General features: G+C 39.9%; 1 protein-coding gene across 1 annotated transcript; it reads left to right on the top strand.

The window, feature by feature from the left end:
• The first annotated feature begins 636 nt into the window (after nt 1–636).
• LOC106914939 (myosin heavy chain, fast skeletal muscle-like) lies at nt 637–14,081 on the top strand. Its single transcript, XM_014982163.2, has 41 exons — nt 637–706; nt 825–862; nt 960–1,170; nt 1,275–1,418; nt 1,649–1,805; nt 1,952–1,979; nt 2,068–2,179; nt 2,270–2,362; nt 2,600–2,663; nt 2,742–2,840; nt 2,922–3,025; nt 3,154–3,292; nt 3,572–3,690; nt 3,770–3,919; nt 3,996–4,166; nt 4,263–4,569; nt 4,700–4,773; nt 5,341–5,428; nt 5,847–5,964; nt 6,043–6,166; nt 6,243–6,379; nt 6,710–6,965; nt 7,049–7,291; nt 7,367–7,543; nt 7,633–7,778; nt 7,888–7,978; nt 8,461–8,850; nt 8,939–9,065; nt 9,174–9,292; nt 9,377–9,573; nt 9,657–9,840; nt 9,930–10,095; nt 10,224–10,348; nt 10,426–10,734; nt 10,819–11,022; nt 11,200–11,325; nt 11,919–12,089; nt 12,220–12,324; nt 13,477–13,572; nt 13,731–13,862; nt 13,961–14,081. The coding sequence occupies exons 3-41, from the start codon at nt 967–969 to the stop codon at nt 13,979–13,981; spliced, it is 5,817 nt and encodes a 1,938-aa protein (XP_014837649.2). The 5' UTR covers nt 637–706; nt 825–862; nt 960–966; the 3' UTR covers nt 13,982–14,081.
• The last annotated feature ends 2,570 nt before the right edge of the window (nt 14,082–16,651 follow it).

Here is a 16,651-nt window from a genome sequence, read left to right as displayed (position 1 = left end):
AAAGTAATGGTAATAATGTTATATTCCTTTAATTTAAAAATCGTTATTTATCTCAGCAACACAGGGTTTACGAATAATTTCTTCTTTGAACACTAAGTAAAGATCTTAAGAGATGCACAGGCTTCCCTCCCAGTCTCAGTTGCTGCTAGGTTAAGTATGGAGAGCCCTAATCCTCTCCTCCCTGCCTGAGATTTTCCAGTCAAAGGCTTTTAATGGTGCCATGAACTCATTCTAAGACCAGAGGGGATAAAGCCTTTAAGGCTGTACCCCCAGACTGTGCTTTGATACTCTTGATACTAGCAGCTGACACATTTGTTCAGATTGGCTTTCAATCTGTTTTATTTGATTTAGTATCACACATGTCCTGTTTTATATCTCCTTTTGATTTATCTTCTGTGTTTTTATATCTTATATTTTGTAAAGCACTTTGTGGCTTCTGACCTGTAAAAGATGCTGTATAAATAAAGTTTACTGACTTACTTATTTACGATCTGGGGTTTCAGTTAATAATTGTTTTGGCATTACATCGGATAGGGTAACACCACTGGTGATGGAGAGCTGTAGAGGACATCTGAGATCATGTATCTGGAGAAGGATAAGTGACCCTAAAAGGAGGGGTGTTCCTCCCTGACCGCCAGAGATTTCAATATAAAACAGAAGCTGCCAGTTCACTCTGAAGTTCAGGACTGACCGGCTTCCAGAAAAGGTGAGTCTTCGATCATACTTTTGAAGTTATTTGTGCTTTGAATTTATTTTACATATGCAAACTCTTGATAGTCTCATGAGCTTGAGTTTTTCCTTTTATGCTTTCTAACCTTTCTTAGTATCCACACACCAAGTGCATCACTGAAAAACAAACAAGGTAAATTCCATACATCCCATGCCAGAATGCCAGAAAAAGCTAAAGCCAAGTACTTTTAAAAGGAATGATGATGTTTTGGTTTTACTTGTTTTTACAGCAGAACCATGAGTGGGGATTCGGAGATGGAGTGTTTTGGCCCGGCGGCTGTATACCTCCGGAAACCAGAAAGGGAGAGAATCGAGGCTCAGAACACTCCCTTTGATGCCAAAACAGCTTATTTCGTAACAGAGCCTACTGAGATGTATTTGAAGGGTAAACTAGTGAAGAAGGAGGGTGGCAAAGCCACGGTAGAAGTTAAAGGTGGAAAGGTAGGTGGACATCTAAGTACACACGATGGAACATGATAGATCTATCTGTTCGATGTTTATTGGAAACTAGAACTTTACTCACATGCTCTGCTGTTTTGTTGTAGAGTATCACTGTAAAGGAGGATGAAATCTTTCCAATGAACCCACCAAAGTTCGACAAGATTGAAGACATGGCCATGATGACCCACCTCAGTGAGCCCTCTGTGCTGTATAACCTCAAAGAGCGATATGCAGCATGGATGATCTACGTAAGTCCATTTTATGAATTGAGCTAAAGATTTGTAGCACTTTTTGATTAAGTTCATAACTTAATCCTTATTGGGGCAAAAGATACTTATTGCTCATGTTATTTCAAACAGATTTCATGCAACTACTTAATCATTTCAATTGGTTAACAAGGAGAAGCCTAAGGACCAAATTAGAGATGTTAACTTTGGGATCCATTTAAATTTGCTGGATGTCTCACTGTCTTACACAGACCTACTCTGGGTTGTTCTGCGTCACTGTGAACCCCTACAAGTGGCTGCCAGTGTACGATGCAATGGTTGTTGCAGGATACAGGGGGAAGAAGAGAATTGAGGCTCCTCCCCACATCTTCTCCATCTCTGACAACGCCTATCAGTTCATGCTCCAAGGTATCTGTCATCTTTTTATCTCCACTCTATCCAAAATGAGGATTGTATGGACAAACTCAACTTTTAATAACTTTACTTTATTGAGGCAACAGTATATGATATTGTAATTTAATATTGAGTTGTATGACTTTGCATTTTTCCAACAGACCGTGAGAATCAGTCAATCCTGATTACGTAAGTGCCACATATTATCAGATATAAGGTATTACTGACATTAATTGCATCAGTACTTCTCTAATTAAGCTGTGTATCTTCAAACCAGTGGCGAATCTGGTGCAGGAAAGACTGTGAACACCAAACGTGTCATCCAGTACTTTGCGACAATCGCAGTAGCTGGTGGAAAAAAGTCGGAGCCAATTCCTGGAAAAATGCAGGTGAGTAGGAAAAGTCTTGTATGTATATCTCATACTGCTGAAGACATGAATGACAGAATACAAATATGTGTTTTGTAACTTTGTTTAAAGGGTTCGCTGGAAGATCAAATCATTGCAGCCAACCCCCTGCTGGAGGCCTATGGTAATGCCAAGACAGTGAGAAATGACAACTCATCTCGCTTTGTAAGTTTCCCAGCTTAAGAAACTAGTGCAAGAATGTAAAGTCTGCTTGCTCTTTTAAAAAGCACTGCATTTCATTGCTTATCTGAATGCTTATATGTTGATTGCTAATATTTTATTTTGGACGGCATGCAGTTTGCTGTAAGTGCATAGTATGATCACATATCAATCTGATTTAAATAAATTTTAAGGTATATATATATATATATAAAACCAACACTAATGACTTTGCTTATTTAGGGTAAATTCATCAGAATCCATTTCGGAACAACTGGAAAGCTGGCTTCAGCTGATATTGAAACATGTACGTGTTTTAGATTTCAAAACCTGCCATGAGATTTTATAAAAGGACAAACTAGAATCATTTCTGTCTTGTTCTCAGATCTGCTGGAGAAATCTCGTGTGACATTCCAGCTGTCTGCTGAGAGAAGTTATCACATCTTCTACCAGCTCGCAACAGGCCACAAACCTGAGCTAATAGGTTAGAAATGTCGCCTCACAGTATACAAAGTAATGATTCACTAGAGTCTGGATACTAAAATAGAAGAGTTTTTTTTTTCAGAGGGTCTCCTCATCACCACCAACCCATATGACTTTCCCATGATAAGTCAGGGAGAAATCACTGTCAAGAGTATCAATGACGTTGAAGAATTCATCGCCACCGATGTGAGTAAAATGTGATTAGAAGCACCATTTCAGGAGCGGCTGACACCACACTCAGCAAACAAGCTTGTTTAAATCTAAAGTATGACAAATCAATAATAGATCTATGTTTTTGTATACCAACTCTTCAGACTGCCATCGACATCCTGGGTTTCACTGCAGAAGAGAAAGCTAACATTTACAAGCTAACGGGAGCTGTGATGCATCATGGAAACATGAAGTTCAAGCAGAAGCAGCGGGAAGAGCAGGCTGAACCTGATGGCACTGAGGGTAAGAAGCCTGAATCATGAAAACATATAAATATAATAAAAATAATTTGGCCCCACTGTTTTCTTGAGGAAATGTTAAAAGAACTGTGAAGCAAATCAGAAAATGTTGCATTTCATCTGAGTCGTATTGCATTCTTAATAAAACAATGTAAGATCCCCACTTGCTCTGGTGGCCGTGTAAAGGAAAAGAAATATAAAATTACATGCCAGATAAATGGATTTCATGATAGTTTTGTAATTTGCAATGTTGTAATTGCTCTCGTATTTATGCTTTTATCAGTGGCCGATAAAATCGCCTACCTCATGGGCCTGAACTCTGCTGACATGCTCAAAGCTTTGTGTTACCCCCGAGTGAAGGTTGGAAATGAAATGGTGGTCAAAGGTCAAACTGTGCCACAGGTAACAGACAATTTGAGTTTATGAGGTTAAATTGATTGACAGAATTTTTTTAAACTACAGCATGTCTTTCCATCTTCAGGTCAACAATGCAGTGAGTGCTCTCTGCAAGTCTGTCTATGAGAAGATGTTCTTGTGGATGGTCGTCAGAATCAACGAGATGTTGGACACCAGGCAGCCAAGGAGCTACTTCATCGGTGTCTTGGACATCGCTGGTTTTGAAATCTTTGATGTCAGTAATATTGGGATTAACCTTTAAATCAGTGAACCAGCACAGTAAACATCTAACAGAGTCTGTCTTCCAACAGTTCAACAGCTTGGAACAGCTGTGCATCAACTTCACCAATGAAAAACTGCAACAGTTCTTCAACCATCACATGTTCGTCCTGGAGCAAGAAGAGTACAAGAAGGAGGGAATTGAATGGGAGTTCATTGACTTTGGCATGGACTTGGCTGCGTGCATTGAGCTCATTGAGAAGGTCAGCAACAAGCTCAGACACTTACTGACCAACACAGAGAATCATTTTGATGCCTCAAGATGTCTTGATTTTAATTGCATGTTTCCATCCTGACAGCCTCTAGGCATCTTCTCCATGCTTGAAGAGGAGTGTATTGTTCCCAAGGCAACAGACATGACCTTCAAGAGCAAACTGTACGACCAACATCTGGGAAAAAGTGCTCCCTTCCAGAAACCAAAACCTGCCAAAGGGAAAGCTGAGGCTCATTTCTCTCTGGTGCACTATGCTGGCACTGTGGACTACAATGTTGTTGGCTGGTTAGACAAGAACAAGGATCCCCTGAATGACTCTGTGGTCCAGCTTTACCAGAAGTCCTCATCGAAGCTGCTGGCTCACCTCTATGCTTCCCACGCAGGAGCAGATGGTACCATTTATATGTTTACAGTGTTGAATGTTATGTCTCATGTTTAGAACTCATGAATCTGGTTTAATCTGCATCATTTTGGACACAAATAGTCTCTCTCTTTACTTATACCTGTGTATTTTTTTTGCAGATGCCAAAGGGGGGAAGAAGGGTGGAGGCAAGAAGAAGGGAGGCTCCTTCCAAACTGTTTCAGCTCTCTTCAGGGTATATTTAAATTTTTAAATTATAACATAATGCAGTGTATTTAATGAACACATAAGCTATTCATCCTTAGTCCTTCTATAGGCCTTCCCTTAGCTACTCTATAGTGCATCATTCATAATGTAGATTTAAGATAATCAGTCCACAAAGTACAAATCCTCTTTGATGTAGAACAAGCAACAGTATGTAAAACTGGATATTTATGTCTTCCCTGTAGTTCTATAAGTGTCTTTTATCTTTTTTTTTCTTTTGACTGAAGTGTATGTAGTCGTAGACATTTGCAAAGTGTGAAACTTCAAAAACCACCTGGGTAAAGTTTGCCTGTAAAAGGTGCAGGATAAAATCTTTTGCAAAATCAAAATATGTTTCCTCTAGGTTGTTTTGCCTCTCTCTATTTGTGTACCATTCTTTGCTAAATGGTCCAATTCCTTTCTGTTGTGTGAAGAACTTCCTTTTGTGTTATGGGCTATAATTATGTCATGGTTCTATAAAATGGCTACCAGTGTTATGAAGGTGAAGGTCCCCAGTTTGGAAGAAATTAAAATATTATGTTTGTTTGTCCTTCTATAGGAAAATCTTGGAAAGTTGATGACCAACTTGAGGAGCACCCATCCACATTTTGTGCGCTGTCTCATTCCTAATGAATCCAAAACCCCAGGTCAGTCTCCAAGACGGTAACTCTTCAAGACTTGTAGATACAAATTAGAAAAGTATACATCGGCAAAATGTACACTCCAATTTTGAGCACACTTGTTTTGTATCAAAAAATAAGCCATTTTGTCCAGCCGTTTTGATCATTTATAGGGATAGATGATGATAGAAATGGAAAAATATCTATTTCATTTGTTTATAAACTTATAAACATCTGACATGAATTGTCACTAGAAGTCCAACGTTTGAAACAATGATTTTGTAACATTCACAACGTGCGCCTGGACCAGATAAAGATGAGTAAAGAAATTTTAGATGAGCTCTGTTTCCAATGATTGTGGCTCTGATTCTGTTTGGATCAGGTGATTCTCATGACCTCATGGTTAAGTTACACAGTAATTACCATCCATGTGTTGTTGCTTCAGGTCTGATGGAAAACTTCTTGGTCATCCACCAGCTGAGGTGTAACGGCGTGCTGGAGGGCATCAGGATCTGCAGGAAAGGTTTCCCCAGCAGGATCCTCTATGGTGACTTCAAGCAGAGGTGCAGTTATCTGTACTTATTATTCTACCATAATTTGCTCAACTGTGTTGTTAATCGGATTAATGTGACTTTTTGCAGGTACAAAGTACTGAACGCTAGTGTTATTCCTGAAGGCCAATTCATTGACAACAAGAAGGCCTCTGAGAAACTCCTGGGATCCATCAACATTGACCATAGTCAGTATAGGTTTGGCCACACTAAGGTAAATCAACAGATTTAAGAAAAATCTTAATTGAAAGCTGAATAAAATGTTAATCTAATGCCGTTTTACCCGTCAGGTGTTCTTTAAGGCTGGACTGCTGGGTACCCTGGAGGAGATGAGGGATGAGAAACTGGCGGAACTGGTCACAATGACCCAGGCTCTCTGCAGAGGCTACGTGATGAGGCGGGAATTCGTAAAGATGATGGAAAGAAGGTAGATTTGCCTAAGCTGGATAGAAATACAGTAACATTAAAAGGAACTAAACATTTAACTGTGTACAGCTTGTATTTTTCTTAAAAGGACTTTTTAGTTCAATGTTTTCTTTTAGAAAAGGATTTGGCATGTTTAGATGTATTCATAGCACTTTTGTTTAATCTGTTAAACTTGACTTTTTGTTTATGTTGGGGTTTTTTAGATTAGGATTAGGGTTTTGGTCATTTGAAAAGCATTTCAGTCATGTGTTGTTTCGATGGAGCAGTGAAAAGGTTTGCTTACATTTTACAAGTCTGAGTATAATAATATTTTTCTGCTTGATTCTCCAAGGGAAGCCATTTTCACCATCCAGTACAACATCCGTTCATTCATGAACGTCAAAACTTGGCCATGGATGAAGCTGTACTTCAAGATCAAACCTCTGCTGAAGAGTGCAGAGACGGAGAAGGAGATGGCCCAAATGAAAGAAGACTTTGCTAAGACCAAAGAGGAGCTGGCAAAGGCTTTGGCTAAGAAGAAAGAACTGGAGGAGAAGATGGTTTCTCTTCTTCAGGAGAAGAACGACTTGCAGCTGCAGATTCAGTCGGTATGTATAAGACCAGAGCAATTTACTGTTTGACAATGCTAGGTCGCCAACTTTGACAATATCTGCGGTTCACTTGAATCTAGGAGGGCGAAACCCTGGCTGATGCGGAGGAAAGGTGTGAGGGGCTCATCAAAGCGAAAATCCAGCTTGAGGCCAAACTCAAAGAGACCAACGAGAGACTGGAGGATGAGGAAGAGATCAATGCTGAGCTGACAGCAAAGAAGAGAAAACTCGAGGACGAATGCTCTGAGTTGAAGAAGGACATCGATGACTTGGAGCTGACTCTGGCCAAAGTGGAAAAGGAGAAACATGCCACTGAAAACAAGGTTTGAGTTTATGAATCACATTCCTGTTAAATGCAATTTGACCAAATTGCTGAAGCAATTTATTTGTCAGTGCAGGTTAAAAACCTTACAGAGGAAATGGCTTCTCAAGATGAGACCATTGCTAAACTGACAAAGGAGAAAAAAGCCCTCCAGGAGGCCCATCAGCAGATCCTGGATGATCTGCAGGCAGAGGAAGACAAAGTCAACACTCTGACCAAAGCCAAGACAAAACTGGAGCAGCAAGTGGATGATGTAAGCATCAGTGCTTTGTCTGAGTCAACAACAGTTCTGTTTTTTTAAATACATGGGATCACTGACTTCTGATTCTCTCTTTGCACCAGCTTGAAGGTTCCCTGGAGCAGGAAAAGAAACTCCGTATGGATCTTGAGCGAGCCAAGAGGAAGCTGGAAGGAGATCTGAAATTGGCTCAGGAAACCATAATGGATCTGGAGAATGACAAGCAGCAGTCTGAAGAGAAGATTAAGAAGTGGGTAAAAATGAAAAGACAAGTAAAATATATATTTACATGTTAGCAGTTGAACATGTGTGGAAGATAAATGGATTTCCTGCAGTAAATCTAAAAATATTTTGTAAAGGAGGGACTTTGAAATAAGCCAGCTTCTCAACAAGATAGAGGATGAACAGACCATCGGTTCTCAGCTTCAGAAGAAAATCAAGGAACTACAGGTAAGATGTAAATAGCTTGAGGACTTTGAATGTGGTCATTTATTATTGCTTACAACATGAAGCATATTGTGCATTTTGTCTCAAAACTAATGACTGCCAAAATGTCTCAAAACAATGACTAAAGTTGCCATTCAAACAAGATACTTTAGAAAATGAGATTACTATACTGCAGGGGTCACCAACTCCAGTCCTTGAGGGCCACCATCCTGTAATTTTTAGATGCGTCTCTTCTCAAACACACCTGGATGAAATAAACTGCTCGTTTCCAGCCTATTGCAGAGAGGAATGAATGCTGGTGAGGGAATTCAGACATTTTGGAGCAGAGGTGAATCTAAAATTTGCAGGATGGTAGCCTTGAGGACTGGAGTTGGTGACCCCTGCTATACTGTCTTAATTTTTACTACGTCAGACATTTAGCAATTAAAATGCTAGGTTTTCTTGCCATTAGTTTTGCTGACTCAAACTCCATTTTTACAATACAGGCTCGTATTGAGGAGCTAGAAGAGGAGATTGAGGCTGAGCGAGCTGCTCGGGCCAAAGTGGAGAAGCAGAGGGCCGATCTCTCCAGGGAACTTGAGGAGATCAGCGAGAGGCTTGAGGAAGCTGGAGGTGCCACATCTGTTCAGATCGAGATGAACAAGAAGCGTGAGGCTGAGTTTCAGAAGCTGCGCCGTGACCTTGAAGAGGCCACCCTGCAGCATGAGGCCACGGCCGCATCTCTCCGTAAGAAGCAGGCCGACAGCGTGGCGGAGCTGGGAGAGCAGATCGATAACCTCCAGAGAGTCAAACAGAAGCTGGAGAAAGAGAAAAGTGAATACAAGATGGAGATCGACGACCTCTCAAGCAACATGGAGTCCACTGCAAAAGCAAAGGTGAAATTGATTAATATTTCTTTTTCAGAACTCAAAGTTGAAGAACATTAAAGTCCCTGTAACCTTGATTGTTCTGGATGTCCTCTAGGTTAACATGGAGAAGATGTGCCGCTCTCTTGAGGATCAATTGAGTGAACTGAAGACCAAGAATGACGAGCATATCCGTCAACTTAATGAAATTAATTCTCATAAAGCTAGACTTGTGTCTGAGAATGGTGAGTGAGGATTACTTAAAGTCAAATTCTTAGAAACACAAGGAACATTGTACATCCATCCAGTCATCCACTGCCTCTACCCACTTTCATTCTGCTTGTTTCATCCAGGTGAAATCAGTCGTCAGCTGGAGGAAAAAGAGTCTCTCGTTTCCCAGCTTACTAGAGGAAAACAGGCCTTTATGCATCAAATCGAGGAGCTCAAAAGACACCTTGAGGAAGAAGTTAAGGTAATAAAGCGTCCTTTGTTTTTTTATTTAAAAAATATTTGTCAAGAATAACAAATATTGCATTTTCTATTTTGACCCATTTAGGCCAAGAATGCTCTGGCTCATGCGGTCCAGTCATCTCGTCATGACTGTGATCTGCTCAGAGAGCAGTATGAAGAGGAGCAGGAGGCCAAAGCCGAGCTGCAGCGCGCTATGTCCAAGGCTAACAGCGAGGTGGCTCAGTGGAGAACCAAGTATGAGACTGATGCCATTCAGCGCACTGAGGAGCTGGAAGAGGCCAAGTAAGTCTAACTTTTACTCTTACGATGCCGATTTGAAATTACAAAGGATTTCATGTTTTTTAAATCAAACATACTCTCTGCAGGAAGAAGCTCGCTCAGCGTCTTCAGGATGCAGAGGAGTCCATTGAGGCTGTGAATGCAAAATGTGCCTCTCTGGAAAAGACCAAGCAGAGGCTGCAGGGTGAGGTGGAGGACCTGATGATCGACGTGGAGAGAGCCAATGCTCTGGCTGCAAATCTTGACAAGAAGCAGAGGAACTTTGACAAGGTTTTGTTGTTGTCTTTTTAGTCCTGTTCTTACTGAGGGACACAAAGTCAACAATGGGCAACAAATATTTGACCCGTTTGTGTTTTCAGGTTCTTGCAGAGTGGAAGCAGAAGTATGAGGAGAGCCAGGCTGAGCTGGAGGGAGCTCAGAAAGAGGCTCGCTCTTTGAGCACAGAGATGTTCAAAATGAAAAACTCTTATGAAGAAGCTCTGGACCATCTGGAGACTCTGAAGAGGGAGAATAAGAACCTGCAGCGTAAGATAAAAACCATGCATGTGTCTGGCAAGACTAAAAAGCTTTGTTGATAATTGATAAAGAGTTATGTATTTTATCTTTTTGTATTTTATTGTATTGTAACTTTTTGGATTTTGATCCCTCAACAGAGGAAATAAGTGATTTGACCGAACATATTAGTGAAACGGGAAAGACCATTCATGAGTTGGAGAAGGGCAAGAAAACAGCAGAGAATGAGAAAGTAGAAATCCAAACAGCCCTGGAGGAAGCTGAGGTAATTGAAATAACATGTTTGCAAAGAGCAGTCCAAATGAGAAACTCTTTAACTGCATAATTTACGTTTCCGTTCAGGCCACCCTGGAGCATGAGGAGTCCAAGATTCTCCGCGTCCAGCTGGAACTTACCCAAGTCAAAAGTGAAATTGACAGAAAACTTGCAGAAAAGGATGAAGAGATCGAGCAGATCAAGAGGAACAGCCAGAGGGTGATGGAGTCCATGCAGAGTACTCTGGATGCTGAGGTCAGGAGCAGGAACGACGCCCTGAGAATCAAGAAGAAGATGGAGGGAGACCTCAATGAGATGGAGATACAGCTGAGCCACGCCAACCGGCAGGCGGCAGAAGCCCAGAAGCAACTGAGAAACATTCAGGGACAGCTTAAGGTACTACAGTTCACTGAATAGAGGAGGTTGTCTTCATATTTGAGTGAAGACAGCCATTTTGTTAATGTGTTTTTTATTTTTAAGGATGCACAACTGCACCTTGACGAGGCTGTCCGAGCACAAGATGACATGAAAGAGCAGGTTGCGATGGTGGAGCGCAGGAACACCCTGATGGTTGCCGAGATTGAGGAGCTCAGAGCTGCTCTGGAGCAAACGGAGAGAAGCCGCAAAGTGGCTGAACAGGAGCTGGTGGATGCCAGTGAGCGTGTTACACTGCTGCACTCTCAGGTATTTACCTAAAAAGCTTATAATCTGTAACATCTGGTCTCTTTGGCTGAACTTTTACGTCTCTGAGCTACGCAGGATGCCATTTACAAGTTCAACTGCGTGTTTATTATTGTTTTGTTTGTGAAAGGATACATGAGGACAAACAAACTGAACCTGCTTACGTTTGTGTTATTTCAGAATACCAGCCTCATCAACACCAAGAAGAAGCTGGAGGCCGACTTTGTCCAGGTCCAAGGTGAGGTGGAGGATGCCATTCAGGAGGCGAGGAATGCCGAAGAGAAGGCCAAGAAGGCCATCACTGATGTGAGTTCTCTAGTTTTATATCATTGCCTTGATTATTGATGGAATTTAGCCATTACTGACACCTAGTGGCAAATTTGTAAACTGCAGCCACGTCTTCATCTTTGTAGTACGAGCCAACAATAGACATCAGATTCACTTCATATGTATTATGAAATTATTCATGCTGACTGCAGATAATCGTCATTCTTTGGTAATGTCCGATTTTTTTCTGAGGAGAAAGCAAGTTTATATTTAAAAACTGATGCTCAACTGTACAACTCTACAATTATGATAGAACAGGTTAAGAATAGAGTAGAACGAATCTGATATATGATCAAATCCCTCAACAAAGAACACATAAATTTATAGCATCGCTGCATTAGATGTGCTGCAATGGGATTTATTTCAAGTGAAGGGTAGAAGTCAGTTTTTGTAAATTTCTACATCATTCCATTAGTTCAGTTAAATTGAATTCTTCATGAAATGTGTATCCTCTGTGTCTAGTAATTGCTTCAGGAGGTCCTGCAGTCACAGCTAAACTTAAATTTAGTAAATCTGCATTTCTGCCAAACCTGTCTAAAAATCTCAACATTTTCAATGCGTATCATTTACAGGCAGCCATGATGGCAGAGGAGCTGAAGAAGGAGCAGGACACCAGTGCTCATTTGGAGAGGATGAAGAAGAACCTGGAGGTCACAGTGAAGGACCTGCAGCACCGTCTGGAGGAGGCCGAGAATCTGGCTCTGAAGGGAGGCAAGAAGCAGCTCCAGAAACTGGAGGCTAGAGTACGTTTATTACACAATATTAGATTTTGTTTTGCTTTATTGTGCCTCTGCTGGTGATCCATATGTAGATTATTTTCTCAGTGAAATGTGAAAATAACATCTCACTGATTTATTGTTTTCTTCTGGGAAGGTTCGTGAGCTGGAGGGGGAGGTTGAGGCTGAGCAGAGACGCGGAGCTGAAGCCATCAAAGGTGTCCGCAAGTATGAACGCAGAGTGAAGGAGCTCACCTATCAGGTAAGATTAAACTATTTTTGCTTTTCTGAAAAGCAAAAATAGTTTAAATAGAAAAAATAGAATGGCCTAGAAATGCATTCTAACAGGCAAACAACACAAATTCTGCTTTATGTGAAAATTGCAGCTTCTGTTTTTTTTTTACTGCTGAACAGACATGCAGAACACGTTTAGGACCCATAGGGGGCATGAGTCACACTTATTATGTCTTTGGCTGCCAGAGTGCTTAATAAGGAGGTCACAACTAAAAGTAAACACCCTGATGTCATCCATACAGATTTACAGTTTGGTGTTTCATTTGTTTGAACTTTCAAAAACCTTCCTGAAAGTCTGGATAAATATCGAAAAATTAATTAAAACTGGGTTTAGAAAATGTGTAAAATTGCAGACCCTATTGTTTTTTCTATTATCTATGAGAAAATATAAAATAAAGATAGAGATAAAGTGTTATTTGATGGATGGATGTATGTGTAGATGACATTCATTTAACTCACTTTAATATGTCACAACTGAGAGTTCACCGTTTAAGATATCAAACACAATCAGCATTTGTCTGTGGCTGTGAACACTCCTTCATTTTCACTTTTTTATAAACCACTTTAAATCAGGGTATCAACTTTGAACTGTGGTTCTTGAACTGAGGGATGTTCTAACTTGATTCTGCCAAACAAAGCACTAAAACACCTTTTTTATATCTATAAACAGAATAAAGGTATCACAAATATTCAACTGTGTTTTGATTAGTATAGATTTTTTAATCAAAATGATCTAATAGAGTTCAGATACCAAAAATGAATCAAAGATGTTCAGCGTTATGTTGTTTCAAAACTTGTGGAAATACCTGAGTATTGCATGAATATGTTGAGCTATTTTTTTAATGTCTACAGTGTTACTAAAAAAAAGTATGAAAAAGTTGAAAAATCATGAAACCATGTTTCTGCTGCTCAGGATGATCAGTTTAGACAAACTCTGGCAAAAATAGAGTAGAATTAATCCTATTTATTTGATACATACACATATTGTCGTTCTTGTTGGTCTGTGTTTGTTTAATAAGATAAATGAAGGATTAAGTATTCTTTGAATCAGCTTTAGACTTATTTTTTGACAAAACAAACAGTGATTAAGCGAACAGACTCTGCTATGCACTGCTCCTAGACTGAGGAGGACAAGAAGAACATCGCCCGTCTTCAGGATCTGGTGGACAAGCTGCAGCTCAAAGTGAAATCCTACAAGCGTCAATCTGAGGACGCTGTGAGTGTGAAGTATTTGACACATGTGAAATAAATAGGTGTTACACCAACAACACCCTAACTCAACGTGTTAATACCAGACTACTGACAGGATAGTGAAAAATGATCCGTAGAGCAAACCGAAGAGACCATTTGAGAGTCTGACTTTGTGCTTTCCAGGAGGAGCAGGCCAACGCTCACCTGTCCAGGTACAGGAAGGTCCAGCATGAGCTGGAGGAGGCCCAGGAGCGCGCCGACATCGCTGAGTCCCAGGTCAACAAGCTGAGGGCCAAGAGCCGCGAAATGGGCAGGGTATGATGATCTTCAGCTGCATTTCATCTTCACTTTAACCATAATGACTTCAGCATTTCCAATCCTCTAATACGTTACTGCTTCTTGTTGATTTAAAGGGAAAGGAGGCTGAAGAGTGAACATGAAACCGATTGAAACACAAGTCAAGAAGTCATAAAATATGATGTTTTTGTCTGATGTGTCAATTGTGAAAAAGAAATAAACGAGCAAACAATGACATCTTTTTGTGGTGGTCTTTTTATTTTAAGGTGATATAAAAGCAGTTCCTATGTGTGTTGTCACAAAAAAAAAAATTGAATAATTCAGGTATTCACTAATGTGTAAAGGTAGAACAAATGTTTTCACTTCAAAGTCAACTGGTCACTCATTCAGCAATTGGCCTTTTTGCCATTTCAAATAAAATCATGCTGACAGACCCTCAACTTAAAATCACACATAATAGAGGAAGCTGTTATATAATTAGATATAAAAAAACACAAAATATTCATTTGAATTGGACTCATTTGACTCCATGAAATACATTAGAAAAAATGTCTTCATAACCAATTGGTGCACTTCTGAAAAACAGGAATACACAGAAATCAGAATAACTTAAATCCCATGTTTAAAAAATCCTAAATACAGGCTGAATACATTTATCTTACAAGGAAACCTGGCGGTCAAGCCTCACCTGTTATCACATAAAAAGTCCTCGAGCTTACACTAACTGCAAATCTCCACCTTGTGGCGATAATTTTACGGCCGGTCTAAGTAACCTTACAGCTTTTATACGTGCTTCAAAGCATATGTTGCACCCTGTCAAGTTCCCAGTCTAAAAATAGCCCCATTAGACACCCAAGACTCCCTGAAGCCTGTGTGCATGCCCAGGCTGACGCTTTGATGTCCTTGAAGACAGAGGTTAAGAAATCAGTGTGCATCAGTGCTAGATAATGGTTTATTCTTCATTTAAAACCGATCATGCAAATATGACAGCTAATCACAGCTAACAAATACAACGAATGAGAGTTTGTGTTGGGAAAGACAAATTTGTAATACTTATAACCCAGATAAAGCAGCTGAATTTCACAACTCAAACACGATTGGTTTCAACAAGCCTGAGACATTATGGGGTTACTCTCCCAGCCGCTGACACTTCTGTACAATACCTTGATTGTTTGTACAATATGCATTTAGCACATCTAGTTTCATGGTATTTTAATACGAAAACGATTAAATAGACCTGAATTTATTTATTGAAATTATCGATTTGATTTGGCTGATTTTCTCAGCTGGCAGCCCAGACTCTGAACAAACACCTTAAGTCTGGAGGGGTCAAGCTGCATTAATGGAGCTTAGCAGAAATGACAGAAAGTTAAAAATGTTGCTCTGATGCTGTTCATAAAACGGGACACACACAGACAGTAGACACATCAAACTATAAATTGGTCTGTTTTTAATCCCAAACAAATCTATATTTTAACTTTAAAAGAGCTCAAGATGATTTTTAAATGTATTATTCTTAAACTTTTAGAGCACGTTTATAAGTTGGCTATTTCCTAATGAATGCATTTATAAATTTGAAATTGTGAGATTCATCCACTATGTGAGAAATCAGAGTAGATGATTGTATTTTTATTCACATTTTACTACATTGCAGCATGTAAAAAAAAAAAAAAATATATATATATATATATGTGTGTGTGTGTGTTATACCATTCTGAAATATCAGAATGGTATAATATAATAATCTTTCGGAAATACAACAAAACCTGACTTGCTGAACCACTTTCTGCAGGTTTCCATGTTGTATTTTGCCACTTACTCTTTAGTAACGATGAGCTCCTTTAGGGTTGGAAGACCTCATTACCGTCAACCTAATCAGATTCTCTACCAGCTAAATGTTGGGACTTTGACTGAGCCACTTCAACATGTTCACCTTAAATTTAAATTGGCCAGGGGTATGAATAATTTTGGGCTTGATTATACAATTAATATCTATAAAATCTCCCTCACCAAACTGAAGGATCTTGGAAGCTTTTAAACCCAAAAATGAATTTTAAATTCAAAATATTTTATGTTTTCAGTCAATAAAACCCAGTTTAATGTGCAAAATGGGTGTCAAATCCTCCTCCCAACATTTATAAGACCAAGACAACTGAGGATGCTTGTGTTTTATATCAAAGGCTGTTCCACAAAAAGCCTTGAGGGACAAACAAATAGCTGAGGCCTGAATGCATTGCTGAGGAGATGGCTATATTTGTGTTTCTTCCAAATAAGCGCAGCCAGGAGGCATATGAGAACAAGTATCACATTTTTATTGAATATATTGAGCTATTTTGTCAGGTGTGAAGTCCTCAGCATTTAGCTTCTAATGCCCTCGACCCTTCTTTGCCATTTCAGTGTCATCTTACAGAGGGGAAAGAATGCAAACGATCACCCATAGCATTACATGATCCCCTCCTTGTCTGGCACAGGGAACAAACACTTGACTTAAGGGAAGGTCAAGCCACATGCCTGGCCTTGTCTTCAGATCATCTGTGTGACCATTTAAAGAAAGGGTTTAAAAATATATCCACACCCACGAGACAACATGTCTTGAGAAACAAATCTAAATCACCTGTTGCCCCAAAGACTCCACATCGGACATTACATTTTACTGCCTCTCAAATATACCCAGAGCCTCCTGAGGAGCCAGCAGCTGTGTCAGGAGCAGCACAAGAATAGGAGCCGCTCTGTGGTCAGTATCTTCAAAAATGTCCGAACCGTCCTTGAACAGGTGAAGGACGAAGGAGCTCTGTAGTTTGTGATCT

This window comes from Poecilia mexicana, unplaced genomic scaffold (assembly GCF_051168715.1).
Source record: "Poecilia mexicana isolate PSO_F unplaced genomic scaffold, ASM5116871v1 scaffold_5, whole genome shotgun sequence".
NCBI classification, from domain to species: domain Eukaryota; kingdom Metazoa; phylum Chordata; class Actinopteri; order Cyprinodontiformes; family Poeciliidae; genus Poecilia; species Poecilia mexicana.
This window is presented reverse-complemented; position numbering and strand designations above follow the sequence as displayed.

Excerpts from the sequence above, each read along its gene's own strand:
- LOC106914939 (XM_014982163.2), top strand. The coding sequence starts at position 967 with ATGAGTGGGGATTCGGAGATGGAGTGTTTTGGCCCGGCGGCTGTATAC. Across the intron at positions 7,292-7,366 it reads AACATGCCACTGAAAACAAG|GTTAAAAACCTTACAGAGGA; the intron begins GTTTGAGTTTAT and ends TTGTCAGTGCAG. Across the intron at positions 9,293-9,376 it reads ACCTTGAGGAAGAAGTTAAG|GCCAAGAATGCTCTGGCTCA; the intron begins GTAATAAAGCGT and ends TGACCCATTTAG.